The sequence below is a fragment of the Brassica napus genome, chromosome C4 (assembly GCF_020379485.1).
Source record: "Brassica napus cultivar Da-Ae chromosome C4, Da-Ae, whole genome shotgun sequence".
NCBI classification, from domain to species: Eukaryota; Viridiplantae; Streptophyta; class Magnoliopsida; order Brassicales; family Brassicaceae; genus Brassica; species Brassica napus.
Window position 1 is genome coordinate 1302007 of NC_063447.1, and position 22152 is coordinate 1324158.

The 22152-nt window shown below is 34.2% G+C and overlaps 1 protein-coding gene across 1 annotated transcript; it reads left to right on the forward strand.

Annotated features, from left to right (window-relative positions):
• The first annotated feature begins 11875 nt into the window (after positions 1 to 11875).
• LOC106414364 lies at positions 11876 to 22088 on the forward strand. The gene is made up of 16 exons (XM_048754391.1): positions 11876 to 12372; positions 12775 to 15360; positions 15527 to 15977; positions 16291 to 16519; positions 16698 to 16862; positions 16962 to 17234; positions 17319 to 17564; positions 17771 to 18121; positions 18242 to 19597; positions 19683 to 19739; positions 20050 to 20460; positions 20580 to 20803; positions 20924 to 21057; positions 21146 to 21367; positions 21444 to 21622; positions 21774 to 22088. Exons 1-16 carry the CDS (start codon positions 11991 to 11993, stop codon positions 21864 to 21866), a joined length of 7359 nt encoding a protein of 2452 aa, XP_048610348.1. The 5' UTR covers positions 11876 to 11990; the 3' UTR covers positions 21867 to 22088.
• Positions 22089 to 22152: the final 64 nt, after the last annotated feature.

Here is a 22152-nt window from a genome sequence, read left to right on the forward strand (position 1 = left end):
CATCATATGTTAGTGGAGGATGCAACTATGTATTGAAACAGTATTTTCATATTTTTTAATTTTTCTCGAAATCCTTGTGTACCCCACGAAAATATTGAATTTTTCGGTAAATGCTTTATATACTGAAGTTCCAAACCTCTTTGACCTTCATCATATGTTAGTGGACGATGCAACTATGCATTGAAACATTATTTTCATTTTTTTAAAATTTTCTCAAAATCTATGTGTTTACGAAAATATTGAATTTTCGGTAAATGCTCTATATACTGAAGCCTATGATCTTTAGTGTTGTTTTAAAATTTCTAAACACATTCTACATTTGTATTAATATATATTAAACTCTTTTTCATGGTACGTGGTCATCGTTTTAATTTTTTGTCAATTAATTTAGTAAAACTTCATAATACTCCCTAAATTGGTGGACTAACACATATAAAATCGCTATTTTCTAGAGAAACGGAGACAAAAAAATTTCCAAACCTCTTTGACCTTCATCATATGTTAGTGAAGGATGCAACTATGTATTAAAACAGAATTTTGAATTTTTCTCAAAATCTATGTGTAAACCGCTACAAAAATATTGAGTTTTTCTATAAATGTTCTATATACTGAATTTTATGATCTTTAGCGTTGTTTTAAAATTTCTAAACACATTCTCCATTTCTATTAATGCATATTAAACTCTCTTTCATGATACGTGGGTATCGTTTTAATTTTTGTCAATTAATTTACTAAGACTTCGGTGGATTTAACCACTATAAAATCGCTATTTTTTAGGAAAACGGAGACAACAAAAGTTCCAAACCTCTTTTACCATCACCATATGTTAGTGAATGATGCAACTATGCATTCAAACAGTATTTTCATATTTTTGAATTTTTCTCAAAATCTATGTATTAACCCTTACGAAAATATTGAATTTTTCAGTAAATTCTATATATACTGAAGCCTATGATCTTTAGAGTTGTTTTAAAATTTTTAAACACATTCTACATTTTTATTAGTGTATATTAAACTCTCTTTCATGGTACATGGACATAGTTTTAATTTTATGTCAATTAATTTAGTAAAACTTCATAATACTCCCTAAATTGGGGGATTTAACCACTATAAAATCACTATTTTCTAGAGAAACGGAGACAAAAAAGGTTCCAAACCTCTTTGACCTTCATCATATGTTAGTGGAGGATGCAACTATGCATTAAAACAGTATTTTCATATTTTTGATTTTTTTCTCAAAATCTATGTGTTAACCCCTACGAAAATATTGAGTTTTTCGGTAAACGCTCTACTGAAGCCTATAATATTTAGTGTTGTTTTAAAATTTACAAACACATTCTAAATTTGTATTAATGTATATTAAACTCTTTCTCATGGTACATGGGCATCATTTTAATTTTCAATTAGTTTAGTAAAACTTCATAATACCCCTAAATTGGTGGATTTAACCACTATAAAATCGTTATTTTCTAGATAAAAAAAGTTCCAAACCTCTTTGACCTTCATCATATGTTAGTGGAGGATGCAACTATGTATTGAAACAGTATTTTCATATTTTTTAATTTTTCTCGAAATCCTTGTGTACCCCACGAAAATATTGAATTTTCGGTAAATGCTTTATATACTGAAGTTCCAAACCTCTTTGACCTTCATCATATGTTAGTGGACGATGCAACTATGCATTGAAACATTATTTTCATTTTTTTAAAATTTTCTCAAAATCTATGTGTTTACGAAAATATTGAATTTTCGGTAAATGCTCTATATACTGAAGCCTATGATCTTTAGTGTTGTTTTAAAATTTCTAAACACATTCTACATTTGTATTAATATATATTAAACTCTTTTTCATGGTACGTGGTCATCGTTTTAATTTTTTGTCAATTAATTTAGTAAAACTTCATAATACTCCCTAAATTGGTGGACTAACACATATAAAATCGCTATTTTCTAGAGAAACGGAGACAAAAAAATTTCCAAACCTCTTTGACCTTCATCATATGTTAGTGAAAGATGCAACTATGCATTAAAACAGAATTTTGAATTTTTGAATTTTTCTCAAAATCTATGTGTAAACCGCTACAAAAATATTGAGTTTTTCTATAAATGTTCTATATACTGAATTTTATGATCTTTAGCGTTGTTTTAAAATTTCTAAACACATTCTCCATTTCTATTAATGCATATTAAACTCTCTTTCATGATACGTGGGTATCGTTTTAATTTTTGTCAATTAATTTACTAAGACTTCGGTGGATTTAACCACTATAAAATCGCTATTTTTTAGGGAAACGGAGACAACAAAAGTTCCAAACCTCTTTTACCTTCACCATATGTTAGTGAAGGATGCAACTATGCATTCAAACAGTATTTTTATATTTTTGAATTTTTCTCAAAATCTATGTATTAACCCTTACGAAAATATTGAATTTTTCAGTAAATTCTATATATACTGAAGCCTATGATCTTTAGAGTTGTTTTAAAAATTTTAAACACATTCTACATTTGTATTAGTGTATATTAAACTCTCTTTCATGGTACATGGGCATAGTTTTAATTTTATGCCAATTAATTTAGTAAAACTTCATAATACCCCCTAAATCGGTGGATTTAACCACTATAAAATCGCTATTCTCTAGAAAAACGGAGATAACAAAGGTTCAAAACCTCTTTGATATTCATCATATGTTAGTTAATGATGCAACTATGCATTAAAAGAGTATTTTTTTCATTTTTTTATTTAAAAAAAAAAAACTCTATGTGTAAACACATAGATATTGAGAAAAATTCAAAAATACTAAAATACTGTTTTAATGCATAGTTCCATCCTCCACTAATATATGATGAAGATACAATAGGTTTGAAACTTTTGTTGTCTCCGTTTCTCTAGAAAATAGCGATTTTATAGTGGTTAAATCCACCAATTTAGGGAGTATCATGAAGTTTTACTAAATTAATTAACAAAAAATTAAAACGATGCCCATGTACCATGAAAGAGAGTTTACAATATATTAATAGAAATGGAGAATGTGTTTAGAAATTTTAAAACAACACTAAAGATCATAGACTTCAGTATATAGAACATTTACCGAAAAACTCAATATTTTCGGTAAATGTTCTATATACAGCCTATGATCTTTATTGTTGTTTTAAAAATTATAAACACATTCTACATTTGTATTAATGTATATTAAACTCTCTTTCATGGTACATGGGCATCGTTTTCATTTTGTCAATTAATTTAGTAAAACTTCGTAGTATTTCCTAAATTGGTGGACTAACCACTATAAAATTTATATTTTCTAGAGAAACCGAGACAACAAGATTTTCAAACCTCTTTGACCTTCATCATATGATAATGAAAGATGCAACTATATATTAAAACAATATTTTCATATTTTTGAATTTTTCTCAAAATCTATGTGTTAACCCCCCTACGAAAATATTGATTTTTTTGGTAACTGCTCTACATACTGAAGCCTAAGATCTTTAGTGTTGTTTAAAAATTTCTAAACACATTATCCATTTGTATTAATATATAGTAAACTCGCTTTCATGGCACATGGACATCGTTTTAATTTTTTGTCAATTAATTTAATAACACTTCATAATACTCCATAAATTGGTGGATTTAACCACTATAAAATTGCTATTTTCTAGAAAAACGGAGACAACAAAAGTTACAAACCTATTTGACCTTCATCGTATGTTAGTGGAGGATGCAACTATGCATTAAAACAGTATTTTCATATTTTTGATTTTTTTCTCAAAATCTATGTGTTAACCCCCTACGAAAATATTGAGTTTTTCGGTAAATGTTCTATATACTGAAGCCTATGATCTTTATTGTTGTTTTAAAAATTATAAACACATTCTATATTTGTATTAATGTATATTAAACTCTCTTTCATGGGCATAGTTTTAATTTTATGTCAATTAATTTAGTAAAACTTCATAATACTCCCTAAATTGGGGGATTTAACCACTATAAAATCACTATTTTCTAGAGAAACGAAGATAATAAAAGTTCCAAACCTCTTTGACCTTCATCATATGTTAGTGGAGGATGCAACTATGCATTAAAACAGTATTTTCATATTTTTGAATTTTTCGGTAAATGCTCTACATACTGAAGCCTATGATATTTAGTGTTATTTTAAAATTTCTAAACACATTATACATTTGTATTAATGTATATTAAACTTTCCTTCATGGTACATGAATATCTTTTTAATATTTTGTCAATTAATTTAGTAAAACTTCATAGTACTCCCTAAATTGGTGGACTACCACTATAAAAAAGCTATTCTCTAGAAAAACGGAGACAACAAAGGTTCCAAACCTCTTTGACCTTCATCATATGTTAGTGAAGGATGCAAAGATGCATCAAAACAGAATTTTTATATTTTTAAATTTTTCTCAAAACCCATGTGTTAACAACCCCTACGAAAATATTGAGTTTTTCGGTAAATGTTCTATATACTGAAGCCTATGATCTTTAGTGTTGTTTTAAAATTTCTAAATACATTCTACATTTGTATTAATCTATATTAAACTCTCTTTCATGGTACATGGGCATCGTTTTAATTTTTTGTCAATTAATTTATTAAAACTTTATAATACTCTTTAAATTGGAGGACTAACCACTATAAATCGGTATTTTCTAGAGAAACGGAGACCACAAAAGTTCCAAACCTCTTTGATCTTCATCATATGTTAGTGAATGATGCAACTATGCATTAAAACATAATTTTCATATTTTTGAAATTTTCTCAAAATCTATGTGTCTCCTACGAAAATATTAAGTTTTTCGGTAAATGTTCTATATACTGAAGCCTACGATCTTTAGTGTTGTTTTATAATTTCTAAATACATTCTACATTTGTATTAATGTATATTAAGCTCTCTTTCATGGTACATGGGCATCGTTTTAATTTTTTTTCAAATAATTTAGTAAAACTTCATCATACTCCCTAAATTGGTGGATTTAACAACTATAAAATCACTATTTTCTAGAGAAACGAAGACAACAAAAGTTTCAAACCTCTTTGACCTTCATCATATGTTAGTGAAGGATGAAACTATGTATTAAAATAGTATTTTCATATTTTTGAATTTTTCTCAAAATCTACGTATTAACCCTTACGAAAATATTGAATTTTTTGGTAAATTCTATTTATACCGAAACCTATGATCTTTAGTGTTGTTTTAAAATTTCTAAACATTTTCTACATTTGAATTAATTTATATTAAACTCTCTTTCATGGTACATGGGCATCGTTTTAATTTTTTGTCAATTAATTTAGTAAAATTTCATAATACTTCTTAAATTTGTGGATTTAACCACTATAAAATTTCTATTTTCTAGAGAAACGGAGACAAAAAAAGTTCCAAACCTCTTTAACCTTCATCATATGTTAGTGAATGATGCAACTATGCATTAAAACAGCTTTTTCATATTTTTGAATTTTTCTCAAAATCTATGTGTTTAACCCTACAAAAATATAGAATTTTTCGGTAAATTCAATATATACTGAAGCCTATGATCTTTAGTGTTGTTTTAAAATTTCTAAACACATTCTACATTTGTATTAATGTATATTAAACTCTCTTTCATGGTACATGGACATCGTTTTAATTTTTTGTCAATTAATTTAGTAAAACTTCATAATACTTCTTAAATTGGTGGATTTAACCACTATAAAATCTCTGTTTTCTAGAGAAACGGAGACAATAAAAGTTTCAAACCTCTTTAAGCTTCATCATATGTTAGTGAATGATGCAACTATGCATTAAAACATCATTTTCATATTTTTGAATTTTTCTCAAAATCTATCTGTTAACCCTACAAAAATATAGAATTTTTCGGTAAAGTCAATATATACTGAAGCCTATGATCTTTAGTGTTGTTTTAAAATCTCTAAACACATTATACATTTGTATTAATGTATATTAAACTCTCTTTCATGGTACATGAACATCGTTTTAATTTTTTTGTCAATTAATTCATAAAACTTCATAATACTCCCTAAATTGGTGGATTTAACCACTATAAAGTCTCTATTTTCTAGAGAAACGGAGACAAAAAAGTTCCAAACCTCTTTAACCTTCATCATACGTTAGTGAATGATCAACTATGCATTAAAATAGCATTTTCATATTTTTGAATTTTTCTCAAAATCTATGTGTTAACCCTACAAAAATATAGAATTTTTCAGTAAATACAATATATACTGAAGCCTATGATCTTTAGTGTTGTTTTAAAATTTCTAAACACATTCTACATTTGTATTAATGTATATTAAACTCTCTTTCATGGTACATGAGTATCTTTTTAATTTTTTGTCAATTAATTTAGTAAAACTTCATAATACTCCCTAAATTGATGGATTTAACCACTATAAAATCGCTATTTTCTAGAGAAACAAAAGTTCCAAACCTATTTTACCTTCATCATATGTTAGTGGAGGATGCAACTATGCATTAAAACAATATTTTCATATTTTTGAATTTTCTCAAAATCTATGTGTTAACCCCAACAAAAATATTGAATTTTTCGGTAAATGTTCTATATACTGAAGCCTATGATCTTTATTGTTGTTTTAAAAATTATAAACATATTCTACATTTGTATTAATGTATATTAAACTCTTTTTCATGGTACATGGGCATGGTTTTTTTTTTTTAATTAATTTATTAAAATTTCATAATACTCTCCAAAATTAGTGGACTAACCACTATAAAATCACCATTCTCTAGAGAAACGGAGACAACAAAATTTACAAACCTCTTTGATCTTCATCGTATCTTAGTGGATGATGCAACTATGCATTAAAACATAAATTTCGTATTTTTGAATTTTTTTTCAAAATCTATGTGTTAACCCCTACAAAAATATTGTGTTTTTGAGTAAATACTCTATATACTGAAGCCTATGATCTTTAGGGTTTTTTTTAAATTTCTAAACACATTCTACTTTTGTATTAATTTATATTAAACTCTCTTTCAAGGTACAAGTGCTTCGTTTTAATTTTTTGTCAATTAATTTAATAAAACTTCATAATACTCTCTAAATTGGTGGATTTAACCACTATAAAATCGCTATTTTTTTAGAAACTGAGATAACAAAAGTTCCAAATCTCTTTGACATTCATCATATGTTAGTGGATGATGCAACTACGCATTAAAACAGTATTTTTTATATTTTTGATCAAAATCTATGTGTTAACCCCCCTACGAAAATATTGAATTTTTCGGTAATTTCTATATGTATTGAAGCCTATGATCTTTTGTGTTGTTTTAAAATTTCAAAACACATTCAACATTTGTATTAATATATATTAAGCTCTCTTTCATGGCACATGGGCATCGTTTTAATTTTTTATCATTATAATTTAGTAAAATTTCATAATACTCTCTAAATTAGTAGATTTAACCACTATAAAATCGTTATTTTCTAGAGAAACGGAGGCAACAAAAGTTCCAAACCTCTTTTACCTTCATCATATGTTAGTGGAAGATGAAATTATGCATTAAAACAGTATTTTCATATTTTTTTATTTTTTCTCAAAATCTATGTGTTAACACCCCTACGAAAATAATGATTTTTTCGGTAAATGTTCTATATATTGAAGTCTATTATCTTTAGTGTTGTTTTAAAATTTCTAAACACATTTTACATTTGTATTAATGTATATTAAACTCTCTTTCATGGTACATGAGTATCGTTTCAATTTTATGTCAATTAATTTAATAAAACTTCATAATACTCCCTAAATTGGTGGGTTTATCCACTATAAAATCGCTATTTTCTAGAGAAATGGAGAAAACAAAAGTTCCAAACCTCTTTTACCTTCATAATATGTTAGTGGATGATGCAACTATGCATTAAAATAGTATTTTCATATTTTTTAATTTTTCTCAAAATCTATGTGTCCCTACGAAAATATTGAATTTTTCGGTAAATGCTCTATATAATGAAGCCTATGATCTTTAGTGTTGTTTTAAAATTTCTAAATACATTCTACATTTGTATTAATGTATATTAAACTCTCTTTCATGTTAATTGGGCATCGTTTTAATTTTTTGTCAGTTAAATTAGTAAAACTTCATAATACTCCCTATATTGGTGGATTTAACCACTATAAAATCGCTATTTTATAGAGAAACAGAGATAAAAAAAGTTTCAACCCTCTTTGACATTCATCATATGTTAGTGGAGGATGCAACTATGCATTAAAACATTATTTTTATGTTTTTGAATTTTTCTCAAAATCTATGTGTTAACCTCTACGAAAATATTGAATTTTTCGGTAAATGCTCTATATACTGAAGCCATTGATCTTTAGTGTTGTTTTAAAATTTCTAAACACATTCTACATTTGTATTAATGTATATTAAACTCTCTTTCATGGTACATGGACATCGTTTTAGTTTTTTTGTCAATTAATTTAGTACAACTTCATAATACTCCCTAAATTGGTGGATTTAGCCACTATAAAATCGCTATTTTCTAGAGAAACTGAGACAAAAAAAATTCCAAACCTCTTTGATCTTCATCATATGTTAGTGGAGGATGCAACTATGCATTAAAACAGAATTTTCATATTTTTGATTTTTTTTCAAAATCTATGTGTTGTTACAACCCCTACGAAAATATTGAATTTTCGGTAAATTCTATATATACTGAAGTCTATGATCTTTAGTGTTGTTTTAAAATTTCTTAGCACATTCTATATTTGTATTAATTTATATTAAACTCTCTTTCATGGTTCATGAGAATCGTTTTAATTTTTTGTCAATTAATTTAGTAAAACTTCATAATACTCCCTAAATTGGTGGACTAACCACTATAAAATCGCTATTCTCTGGAAAAACGGATACAACAAAGGTTTCAAACCTCTTTGACCTTCGTAATATGTTAGTGAGGGATGCAACTATGCATTAAAATAGTATTTTCATATTTTTGAATTTTTCTCTAAATCTATGTGTTAACCAACCCTCTACGAAAATATTGAGTTTTCGGTAAATGTTCTTTATACTGAAGCTTATGATCTTTAGTGTTGTTTTAAAAATTATAAACACATTCTATATTAGTATTAATGTATATTAAACTCTCTTTCATGGTACATGAGCATCGTTTTAATGTTTTGTCAATTAATTTAGTAAAACTTCAAAATACTCCCTAAATTAGTGGACTCCCTAAATTAGTGGACTAACCATTATAAAATTGCTATTTTCTAGAGAAACGCAGACAACAAAATTTCCAAACCTCTTTGACCTTTATCATATGTTAGTGAATGATGCAACTATGCATTAAAACAGTCTTTTCATATTTTTGAATTTTTCTCTAAATCTATGTGTTAACCCCTACGAAAATATTGAATTTTTCGGTAAATGCTCTATATACTGAAGCCTATGATCTTTAGTGTTGTTTTAAAATTTCTAAACACATTTTATATTTGTATTAATGTATATTAAACTCTCTTTCATGGTTCATGGGCATCGTTTTAATTTTTTGTCAATTAATTTAGTACAACTTCATAATACTCTCTAAAATTGGCGGACTAACCACTATAAAATCGCTATTCTCTAGAAAAACGGAGACAACAAAGGTTTCAAACCTCTTTGACCTTCATCGTATGTTAGTGAAGGATGCAACTATGCATTAAAACAATATTTTCATTTTTTTAATTTTTCTCTAAATCTATGTGTTAACCCCTACGAAAATATTGAGTTTTCGGCCTATGATCTTTAGTGTTGTTTTAAAAATTATAAACACATTCTACATTTGTATTAATGTATATTAAACTCTCTTTCATGGTACATGGGCATCATTTTATTTTTTTGTCAATTAATTTAGTAAAACTTCATAATATTTTCTAAATTGGTGGACTAACCATTATAAAATTGACAAACCCCTAAATTGGTGGACTAACATATGATGAAACTATGTGGGGAGAGCGGGCGGGCAGGGAGAGCAGAGAGAGAGAGATCGGGGAGAGAGAGAGAGATAGGGGAGAGAGAGAGAGAGAGCTGACGGGGAGAGAGAGCGGAGAAAGAATAGAGAGGGAGAGGAGAGAGAGAGAGAGAGCTATGCGGAAAAGGAGTATGGTAGAGAGAAAAAGAGAGTTACTATGCCGTGTGCGGACAGCCGGTCCACCTAATGTTATATAATGTGAGAAACTCAGAATATTTTTGGAGAAAGTTTTGTATTATATCATTGATTATGGAAATTAAGTGTAGTTGTTAATGTGAAAATTCATCAAACATTATCCTGTCAATTTTCACTGATCATTATAGGTAGTATGTCATTATAGGTAATATGTTTGTTTTGTTTTCACATTTATCTCCACTTAATTTTCTATTTATTCTCTTTAAATTTCAATTTTTTTGGAGACAATTTTATATTGTATAGATGGTAGAGAGAGAAAAAGAGAGTTATAGTATACTTATACACTCATGATATTTACTATGCCGTGTGCGGACCCGGTCCACCTAATATTATATAATGTGAAAAACTCGGAATATTTTTAGAAAAAGTTTTGTATTATATCATTGATTATGGAAATTAAGTGTAGTTGTGTAATGTGAAAATTCATCGAACATTATCCTATCAATTTTCACTGATCATTATAGGTAATAAATATGTTTGTTTTGTTTTCACATTTATCTCCACTTAATTTTCTATTTATTCTCTTTAAATTTCAATCTTTTTTGGAGACAGTTTTGTATTGTATAGATGGTAGAGAGAGAAAAAAGAGTTATAGTATACATATACACTCATGATAGTTACTATGCCGTGTGCAGACCCGGTCCACCTAATATTATATAATGTGAAAAACTCATAGAATATTTTTGGAGAAAGTTTTGTATTGTATGATTGATTATGGAAATTAAGTGTAGTTGTATAGTGTGAAAATTCATCGAACATTATCCTGTCAATTTTCATTGATCGTTATAGGTAATATGTTTGTTTTGTTTTCACATTTATCTCCACTTAATTTTCTATTGATCGTTATTGTATATGATTGATATATAGGAAAAACCAAAAACTGAATCTGAATCTTTCTCGTATGTACCATAGTCTCCTTCTCTTTGAATGAATGACATTTAATTGCTTTAAGTTAGATGATTTTCGATAGAAAAAAGGTTAGATGATTAAGAGCATTGCCACTTTCAGTTAAAGCTTTATACATTACCATGCAGGATTCACTACCTTAGTTGTTACCATGTTCTTCTTCTTCAACCCGGTTCTACCGACCTGATGATCATCAATCTGGTGTAAGCTTGTAATGATCTCGTTTGAGTTACTGTATGAGTATACACACGAGTTTTATGATTAGGTGAGGTGCATGATTTAGCATGATTAGAGAGTATATTAGTAGGGTCGTATTGGGTTTATGGACATTACTCAGTGATGTTGTTTGGGGTGTTTGATTACTTTAGAGTGTGTTAAAAAAAGGAAAGATCGTCTCCTGGTCGGTGTTTTGGATGGACTTAACTTCTTTATTGGTATGAGTCATCATCAAATGTACGTGCACGCCTTAACTTGTCAAAAGAAACTCATCTTACTTGTAAAATCGAATTTTTTGGGATTCCTATTTTTCCGATTGAAAGACATGATGATTGCTTTAAATTCTGACATATATTTGCTGAGTTTAACATATTCTGCCGATGCCATCCGCTCGTTCGTGTTGTAATTTTACCAAGCAAAACGTGATAACATACATTTTTTTTTGTAGTATAATCAAGATTCATATACCAGTCTATCTTGACAATACGCATGTGTTTAAAAAAAAAAGGGTATTACGTACACTTAAAAAACCATTAATAAGCAGGCCCAAATGGAGTTAAAATACAGCACCATCGTAACCTTCTGGCTATGGAAGAGGGTTTAATGTTCCCGGTTAGTGATAATCACGTCTAACTCAAACGGAAAACACATTTTCGTCACAGAGTTGTTTGTTTTCCGTTAAACGGCGTGAAAGATGCCGGAGACGAGTCAGGACCCGATCTCACTCACAGATCCGATCGATCAGTTACCTCTCCGGCTACTACGATCGGAGATCGTCCCGCCGGCTCCGTCTCGATCCAACTCTTCAATCGACTGGCTCCCCGACTTCGCCGGCTACTCATGGCTCGCTTACGGAGCTTCCTCTCTCCTCGTCGTCTCCCACCTCCCTTCCCCTCTCCGCGGCGAAGACTCCGCGAACGGACCGCTTTTCCGTCAGATTCTCGAGGTTTCCGGCGACGTTTCGTCTCCCGTTACCGCCGTTTCGTGGTCTCCTGTAACGCCGTCTGTAGGCGAGCTCGCGGTTGGGTCTGGGAGCTATGTTTGCCTCTTCGCGCGTGATCTTAGCGATCTGAACGGTAAGCCTCGATTTGAAGAAGCCTTCGTAGATTCTTTGAGCTTTAGTGGTTAAATCGTTCGTAGAGCTATTGAACATTTCAAGTGTGTGGTTGAATAGTCAGTGATGGATGTTGAACTGTGATGCCGTTGGACTACTAGAGAATGGTTATAGTATAGAACTGATACTATTTATCAAAGGAAATGATTAGAATGTGAGGTAAGTGGTTAAACCGTAGCCTATTTTCGTAGAGCTATTGAACATTTCAAGTGTGTAGTTAAATAGTCAGTGCAGGATGTTGAACTCTGATGCCGTTTTATATAACTGATACTATTTGATCAAAAGAAATGATTAGAATGTGTGTCTTCTTGCTCCCAATTTAGTTTGGATATTTTAAATTTGTATGTCTTTTATTCATATTCAGGTTCTTTTTGTTGGAGTCAGAGTGATGTATTACTGCAAGAAACAAAAGTTGAAGCGATTGAGTGGACAGGATCCGGGGACGGGATAATAGTTGGTGGAACTGATATTGTTTTGTGGAAGAGAAGGAACCAATCCTGGGAAATAGCTTGGAAGTTCCCAGGGGATTACCTTCAAGATCTGGTTTCCTCCACCTGGTCATTCGAGGGTCCTTTTGCCTCGGCAGCTTCTTGGAGCAAGTTTCCATCGGAGTGTGATGAGGCAGGTAAAGGTGTCTTGGCCTTTTACGCTGACGGGGAGATATATCGTAAAGTTGAATTGCCTCATCCTCAGAGGATATCCATGATTCAGTGGAGACCGGTGGCTGCAGAGCAGTCTGTAGAACGCGCGGGGAAATCAGTGAGGAATGTTCTGATGACGTGTTGTTTGGATGGGGCTGTAAGGTTATGGTGTGAGGTAGATGGTGGAAAGACTAAAAAGGGAATGAAAGATGTGCATGGGCATAAAAAGTCGTTTTGCGTGGCAGCTGTGGTAGAGATAAATCAGGTCTTGGATGGTTGTTTGGGAAGAGATTTATTTGTTTATTGGGGAACTCGCTCAGGGGGTATATTGAAAACCATCGAAGGTACTAATCAGTTGTTTTCCACTGAGAAGTATGATCATGAGAATGTTGGCAACTGTGAGTGGTTGGTAGGGCAAGGCCCTGGGAAGTCTGCTTCTTTGTGGGCTGTCCATTGTCTTGATGACATCTCTCCTATGAGGTTTCCGAGGATTACATTGTGGGCGAGACAAGAAACAAATGAAACTGGTCTGGAACCACTCTCTATAACTGATGCTACAGGTTTTTCTGATCGATTACCCCTTAAGAAAGTTTCTGTATTGAGAAACAACCTTTATGGCACGCTAGATATCTGCTCTTCCATTTATTTATCTTCGCGCAATACGATATATTGGTCTTCCTTGCACACGGTAAAATCACATGCCTCAGAAGATTCACCTCCAGAGAAATCCAGTGTATTGCAGTGCATCACGGAAAAAGTATTAGATCTTGATGGTCATGGTGGGAAAATTCTTCAGGTTGCCTTTACTCCTATCATAAGCGAGGCGGGATACACTGCGTCTCTGGATTATAATGGTTTGATAATAATCTGGTCCTCTTGTGATTATTTGAACCGTGCTATTGACCATCCTATATCAGTTTCTTCCTGGAAACATTGTGGACGGCTTCAAAATCAAGAGTTAAGATTGAAGTACACGAGTATATGCTGGGCACCTTCATCATTGAATGGTGAGAGCTTTCTACTTGCGGGACATGTACAAGGCATTGATTGCTATAGTGTGAGGAAAGGCGGGAGCGGTTATGGTGGTTTTCTTACCCATTACATAAGTACCATACCATTTGCAGTTAGCCAGCCTTTGGAGAATGGTCCGTCCAGCATATTTGCAAGACCCCTGTTAGATTCTTGTAGGAAGACATTCAAAAGTAACAGATTTTTGCTTCTAAGTGTATGGATGAAAGATAAACGGTTTGATGCGCTGTCATGGAGAGTAACCCTGCATCATTTTGATGCAGCAGGAAGCACCTGCGACTGTCATTTTCATGAATTTGATAGCATGGAATCGGGCAAGTGGTTGTTCGAAGATACTTTTGCTGGTAAGAAAAATTGCATTGCTGTGAGATCATGCTCTTCAGAATTACCTGAATCTCATCGTTATGATGAAGTAACTAGTTTTGCTGTGGTCAATCCGAGCGGCAGGGCCCTAGAGAAGGACATGAACATTGAAAGTCAAGCTTATACTATGGCAACTGGTCATGCTAATGGCTCTTTAAAACTGTGGAGAAGTAGTCTTCAGGAAAGTTCAACACCTTCCATTATGTGGGAGCTTGTTGGCATGCTTACCATTGGCAAAAGTCCTGTCAGTGCTATATCTCTAACTGAGTCGGGACACAAGATCGCAGCCCTCTGTACAGAGAATCATTCAAAAGCTGTTCGAACAATTAGCGTATGGGAGATTGTACACCTTCTCGATTCAGGGGTTCTCATACTAGAGGATAAGTTACATGTTGATGCAGAGGTTGTTGCTGTAAGATGGTCAACTGTGGGAAATGATCAGCTAATTCTTGGAGTTTGCACACAGAATGAGATGCGGGTATATGGTATTGCTCGGCAACCCTGCAGAAGTACCAGTTTCGCTGTCTCTGATTATTCTTCAGAGGCACAAATTTGGCAATGCTTCGCTGTTACTCGTACATTTTCTGCTATTCATGATTTATGGTGGGGATCCAAAGCCATGACTGCACTGGCTCATAATGATTATGTTAGCCTACATGGTCAATGGCTGGCCGTTACTGACAAGAAGCAAAAGACTGATAACAATCCAGAAATTTTTGCAGCCAATCTTCCGAAACTAGTGAATACTACAGAAGGCAGAGACTCTGAATTGTTATCTAATAGTATGCCTTTAACTGCGACCGCATATGATTCAGATACTCTTAAGGACACGACAAGCATGTTGCATATTGTGGAAAAGTTAGGAGGCGCCTTGCCACTCTATCATCCTCATGCCCTCCTTGTAGCTATACGTTCAGGTGATATGCTGCAAGTGTTTTTTTCCATACTTCAGTCAGTTCTGAAACTAAGCTGTTTAGCTTTTATTTAGCTTTCCCTTCTTATCTTTCCTTCGTGCAGGAGCATTACATGTGTCATGCGGTTAATTTCACCTAAGCTAAAGATTGTTACCTCTAATGTGTTCAGGCAACTGGAAACGAGCAAGCGCAGCATTAAGGCATCTTGCTGAGAATATTACTTCAGGTGATACCTCCGTGAAGGATCACGGTGTAAAGTCAGATCTTTGTCAGGATATCCTTTTGTCAAAATATTATGAAGGGTCCGTCTCCAATGGCCCAAATCTTAAGGATTTCCATTGGGGTGGGACATCTGGTTCAATGCTACAGAATTCTCAGTTTCAGGCAGGGTTGCAGTCAAATTTCAGTATGGATTCTTATAGTCCCAATGGTAGTCAAAGTTCTCCTGCAACAGACTTGGAATTTACTGGCTTCTGCGAGCAGCTGGAGAAGTTATCAGATGAAGGAAATATTTCCAGGACAGAAAAGATACAATACTTTGCAATTGTTGATCTTCTTCGTGAAATTGGTAATCCACATTCGACTTCTGTCTATGCAAGTCTTGATGAAGCTGGGAGAAGGTACGCTAATTCTGTAATTTTCTGAATTCTAGTTGACTACGGACCACTTAAGTAACATGGGGTTGCGAAAGAAATATGTTCCATCATGTATGTTAGTTAACATCACATTTATGTAACTCGCACCGCCAGATTTATACCTTATTCAGAAAAAAAAACTCTAGCTGGTTTGTGGGCCTTATAAGTTACATCAGTTGCCACAAATTGATCAGATGTTCTTTTAATACTGGGGGCAGTTTTTTTTTTGCTTTGCTTCATTAATAACACTTTATGCTGATTTGTATTCATGGATTTTTGTGTTCTGTCTGCTGTGTAGATTTTGGATCACACTTAGGTTTATGCAGCTGTACTTAGCTCGAAGTTCTGGCAAACCAGCATCTGTAGAAGAGTTGGATATTGACTCTAGTATGATAGGATGGGCTTTTCACTCAGAGTCTCAAGAAAATCTGTCTGGTTCTCTTTTACCCATTGAATCATCATGGCAACAAATGCGATCACTGGGTTTTGGATTTTGGTGTTCAGATGTAGCACAGTTGCGCCCACGAGTAAGTTTTAAAATTCGATGCTTGGGTCCAAACTAGCTATGCAAGAACCCATGTATCAAAACTCCTATTTATGCTTGCTTTCTTTCTTTAATAATTTATTTTTTTACCAACAAAGAGAGACTTAGGGTAAAAGAAATAGATGTGCATCTCTTATTTTGATGCTATTTCTTTTCTGTAGATGGAGAAGCTGGCCCGACAGCAATACCTGAAGAACAAGAAACCTAAAGATTGTGCGCTTCTCTATATAGCTTTAAATAGAATTCAAGTTTTGGCTGGTCTTTTTAAAATAAGCAAGGATGAGAAAGATAAACCCTTGGTGGGTTTTCTTTCACGCAATTTTCAGGTATTTGCTGCAAGCCATATTCTTTTTTCTGAACGACTTCTGGCATCTAATATATCACATCAAGTGACATATCTCCTAATTTGATGCATCGTTTTACAGGAAGAGAAAAATAAGGCAGCAGCCTTGAAAAATGCGTATGTGCTAATGGGTAAACACCAACTGGAGCTGGCTATAGGTTTCTTTCTCCTTGGAGGTGAAGCTTCATCAGCGATAAATGTCTGTGTGAAAAATCTTCAAGATGAGCAGCTTGCGCTCGTAATTTGCCGGCTTGTTGATGGGCAGGGTGGGGCACTGGAAAGTAATCTTATAAATAAATACATACTCCCATCTGCTGTTCGGAGAGGAGACTTTTGGCTGGCAAGCATACTTAAGGTAATTATAATTGTTTGCAAATATTGTTATCTTGTGAATTCACCTTTCAAATTATGACTATGAAGCTGTCCCTGTTTTATACAGTGGGAATTAGGAGAGTATCATCAGTCAATTCTTGCTATGGCTGGAAGTCTAGAGAAGCCTGCTAATGGGAGCTCTACTGTTACTTCAAATCACATCTCTTTTGTGGATCCTAGTATTGGATTATACTGTCTCATGTTGACTACAAAAAATAGTCTGAAGAATGCAGTAGGGGAAAGAAATGCTTCAAACCTTAGTAGATGGGCAACCTTGATGACTGCTACCGCCTTCAGCAGATGTGGGCTTCCGGTAAGTTGCAACAGAAACTAGAATTTGCTTGCTTACAAATGACAAAGGACTTGGGTATTTCTTCCAAAATTTGCATTTTTCTACCAAAATACCAAACGAACAAATCGTGATTAGGCTCTATTTCATCTTCTTTTATAGTTTCTGAGATTGTGTTTGGTCGTCCGTCCTGTCAAATCTAATTGTGTCTTCTTTTTGAGAGTTGCTAGCTCGAGGCGTTAGAATGTCTTTCAGCATCTGCCAGCGGTCATGGTGGTACGCATCAGGCTAGCGGTCAAATTAATGGACATTTGGGTACTCCACGTGGTCTTCTTGAGCTTTCTGATTCTAATTCGTCTAATTGGGTATCAAGCGGTGTTTCATCTACTGTGGACACTCGTTTTAAACTGAGTCTAGCCGCACATTCCCTCTCAAAGCTATTAAGGGAAGCAACTGCACTATTAAGGAATTCTGAAATTGTTTTGTGTGAGAAACTCTCTGGATTTCAACATAATCTACAAACATCTTTGGAGCTATTTTACCAGAGGTTTTTTTTATCTTCATCTTTCCTACGTAATACGGTACGCAGTTTCCACTAATAATACTTGCACATCATATTCCTTTTCTCACTTAATCTAATTTGACAACTCATGTATTTTTGACTGCCATGCGTAATCTGCTACTTTGTTTTCTATCGGCAGATGATTATGTCAGCATACAACAGTGGGTTACTACTATCCATGGGATACAATGTATTTCAGGAAAATAGTTCCTCAGGACGCTCACTAGATAAGTCCCAGACAAATGAAGATCTCCTCCAATATTCAGCTTTGTGTAACTTGATTCTAAAAGCGACCGAAGAGAACTCGTTTATATTGTCACGTATCATTGCTGCATGCAGTGTCACTTGCTTTCACTCAGTGCCATGCTTAGAGGAAAACAAGGTGTCATCTGGACCTGAGCCAAAGTTGTCTAATGCTTTACGATTTTACTTTCAGGGCATTCTGCAATCCTTCTCTAGTTTTGAAACCACTATAAGGCTGTGCTTGAACTCCTCTTTGGAAGACCTGAAAACAAGACTCGCCGTTGTTCTTGATTTAGTCGAATATTGCTCAAGACTCGCAATGGCTTGGATCCTGGGGGATGTAGATTGTCTCTTTCGAATGGTGCAGCCTTTGACGATATCATATTTTCATGGACATATGCCTCACGAGGTCGACCTGGAAAGCCTGAAGAGAGTGTACCACCAAGAAGTTTCTGTTAGTGTTCCAGATGCGTCAGATGCAGGACTTAATTCTATTGTTGAGAACAACGAAGTTGGATACCCAGTGAACTCAATTCCAGAAGATGAAAGGCGTCTTGTAACACAAGCATGTTTCTGGAGGCATGTTTCAGACTTTGTGAAACATAAGATGGTATCGACTTCGATTGATCTAGATGATGGTATCTCGAATAGTGAATCCTCAGAGAAATTTGATGCTCAGACATCGTTCGATTCTAGTGGTGACATTGTATGTATAACTGAGAAGATCATGTCCGTTCTGGGAAAAACACTGGTTAGCACCATAGCTCAACTGTCTTCCTACCATGTAAAACAACTTGTATTGTCCTTGAAACAGAAATTAGAGAAGAGAATTCAGGTTCCTACCTTGTTATGGTTGCACGGATGTCGGGAATCTCAGGCAAATTTTATTAATCGAGCTATCCCAGATTCAAGTACAGAGAATGAAGACAACAGCGACCTTGCAGTTTCTGTGAGGTTTTGGAAGCTTTGCGTTGATCCTCATTTAGTACTCGAAGCTTTCTTGCTAGAAAATTTTGACATATCTGAATGGTCAAAACTTAAACCATTGGAAGATTGGAGCAATATGTACAGAGAAGTAAAGGGGAAGAATGAGCTCAATGCGCCATGCAATCAAGATGGTCTGAGTAGTAATGAAGTGGCTTCACTTGCAAACCACGCTTCTAATTCTTCGCAGAAAGCTGCAACTGCCAGTGAAAATTCTGCTTTCCAGGACCCCAAAGAAATCCATAAGAGGACCGGGGAGCTTATACAGGTAATTGTTATTCTTACATAAACGAACTTGTTACTGATTAACATTTGTTATCTTGTGTGATCGAGTATTCTTATCTTTCTAACAGGCCATTTGTATCAATGCCATCAACCATCGGCAAGCTGCACTGGCTAGCAACCGCAAGGTCAGTTATTGTTGCAGTCTGACTTAGCACTTGTTCTGTCTTTACTTTCTTGTGAATTTTGTAAGTTGTGGTAACTTTCTATAGACTATGCGTAAAAACATTAGCCATGCATAAATTGAGTCTAAATCCTGGAAAACCTCTAATCATCTTTATCCTGCATGTGTATGTCGAGATAAAGGTTTCTGATGATATTGCATGTTGCCGTAGCAACACCGAGTTTATGTTTGTTGTTGCAGTGTTTTTTTACGGGTTGCATAAATATGGCATCAGACACAAACACATCCCTAACTGTGGATTCTGTTACATGCAGGGTATAATTTTCTTTAACCAAGAAGATGGTGGTCCCTGCTATGATCAGTCAAACTATATTTGGTCAGATGCTGATTGGCCACGTAATGGTTGGGCTAACTCGGAGTCAACTCCTGTTCCAACATGTGTCTCACTCGGTGTTGGTCTTGGGGACAAAAAAGGAGCACACCTTGGGTTAGGTGGGGCTACTGTTGGTGACTTTTCACTTTCCAAGCCGGGGAAATCTCACAGGGTTCCGGCTTACACTGGGTTAGGAGTCTCTGGTCTAGGTTGGCAAACTCAAGAAGATTTTGAGCAGTTTATTGATCCTCCCCCAACAGTTGAAACTGTTATTGCAAGCGCATTCTCTAGTCACCCAACAATGCCTCTCTTCTTGGTTGGCTCAAGCAACACTCACATTTACTTGTGGGAGGTATGAACCCAAACATTTGCTTCATATGTTTAATTTCGTTTTTTAATCAGATCTACTGAATGTTAACGATGATAAAATGGATCTTGTGGATCTTATAATGCAAACATTAAATCTTGCAGTTTGGAAAAGACAGAGCTACTGCAACTTACGGTGTCCTGCCTGCTGCAAATGTTCCTCCTCCATATGCTTTGGCGTCAATATCAGCAGTGCAGTTCGGTCCATGCGGACACAGATTTGCTAGCGCTGCACTGGATGGGACGGTATGCACTTGGCAATCAGAAGTTGGTGGAAGAAGCAATGTCTATCCTGTTGAGTCATCTATTTGCTTCAATGGCTTTGCATCGTACGTTTCATGATCCTTGAGTCTTGAACTTCTCGTTCCCTAGTATGTCAATAACACTCCGAATTGGAGTTATTGCAATCAATCATGAAAGTCACCATTTTTCTATTGTTATGGTTGCAGAGATGTAAAATATATTAGTTCGAGTGGATCTATAGTTGCAGCTTCAGGATATAGCTCAAGTGGTGCCAACGTAGTTGTATGGGATACTCTAGCTCCCCCTTCAACATCCCAGGCGTCTATCAGTTGTCATGAAGGTCTCTTCCATTTGAAAACTGCAGACTAATCACCACTACTATCTTTTTCACATAGCGCTAACTCTTATTAACTTTTACTTTCTCGAAGGTGGTGCACGCTCAATCTCGGTGTTTGATAATGACATTGGTAGTGGCTCGATATCTCCAATGATTGTAACTGGTGGCAAAAACGGAGATGTTGGATTGCACGATTTCCGGTATATCGCAACGGGTAAGATGAAGAAGCAGAGGAACGCTGACGGAAGATCTTCGACTGATGGAGATCAGAACAAGAATGGGATGCTTTGGTATATACCAAAGGCTCACTTAGGTGAAAAAAATCTATACCCTTCCTTTTCTATTTCTCAGAAATTCGACTGACATTGATTGATACATGCAAAATCCAGGGAGTGTGACCAAGATATCGATGATACCACGGACAAGTCTGTTCTTGACAGGAAGCAAAGACGGAGATGTGAAACTTTGGGATGCAAAAGCAGCAAAGTTGATTCATCACTGGCCTAAACTACACGAGAGACACACTTTTCTTCAACCAAACTCTAGAGGCTACGGTGGTATCATCCGAGTAAGTAAAACTGAAACCTTTTGGTTTGGCTTTTCGTTTATTGCTTATCAAATAAGATTGTTCAGAGCAGTTCTTGTAGTCCCTATTGAATTCAATATTTGTATCACATGGTTCAAGTTTGAGTTTCTTGTGTTAAAAAAATGTGGTGCAGGCTGGGGTGACAGACATACAAGTTTGTCCGAATGGATTCATCAGTTGTGGTGGTGATGGCACTGTGAAGTTCGTCAGCCTCAGAGATTCCTAACTACTACTGCCGAGAAAACGAGCTTAGCCTTGAATGTTTCTATTGAATACGTGATTTCTTCTCAAAAGGTATATTTCAGATTCGTTAATTTGTTTTTGGTAATGTATTATTTTTCCCATCTATGGTATATTTTGTGTGTTCGCATACACGCACATATAAGAATATTACGAAGAATTGCCAAGAAATGTTGAATTGACCTTAATCCAGATTTTTAAATTTTTATTTGACTTGACTTCAAAATCCATATCATCATCATCTATTTATCTTTGACCTGGTTTGCATTGAC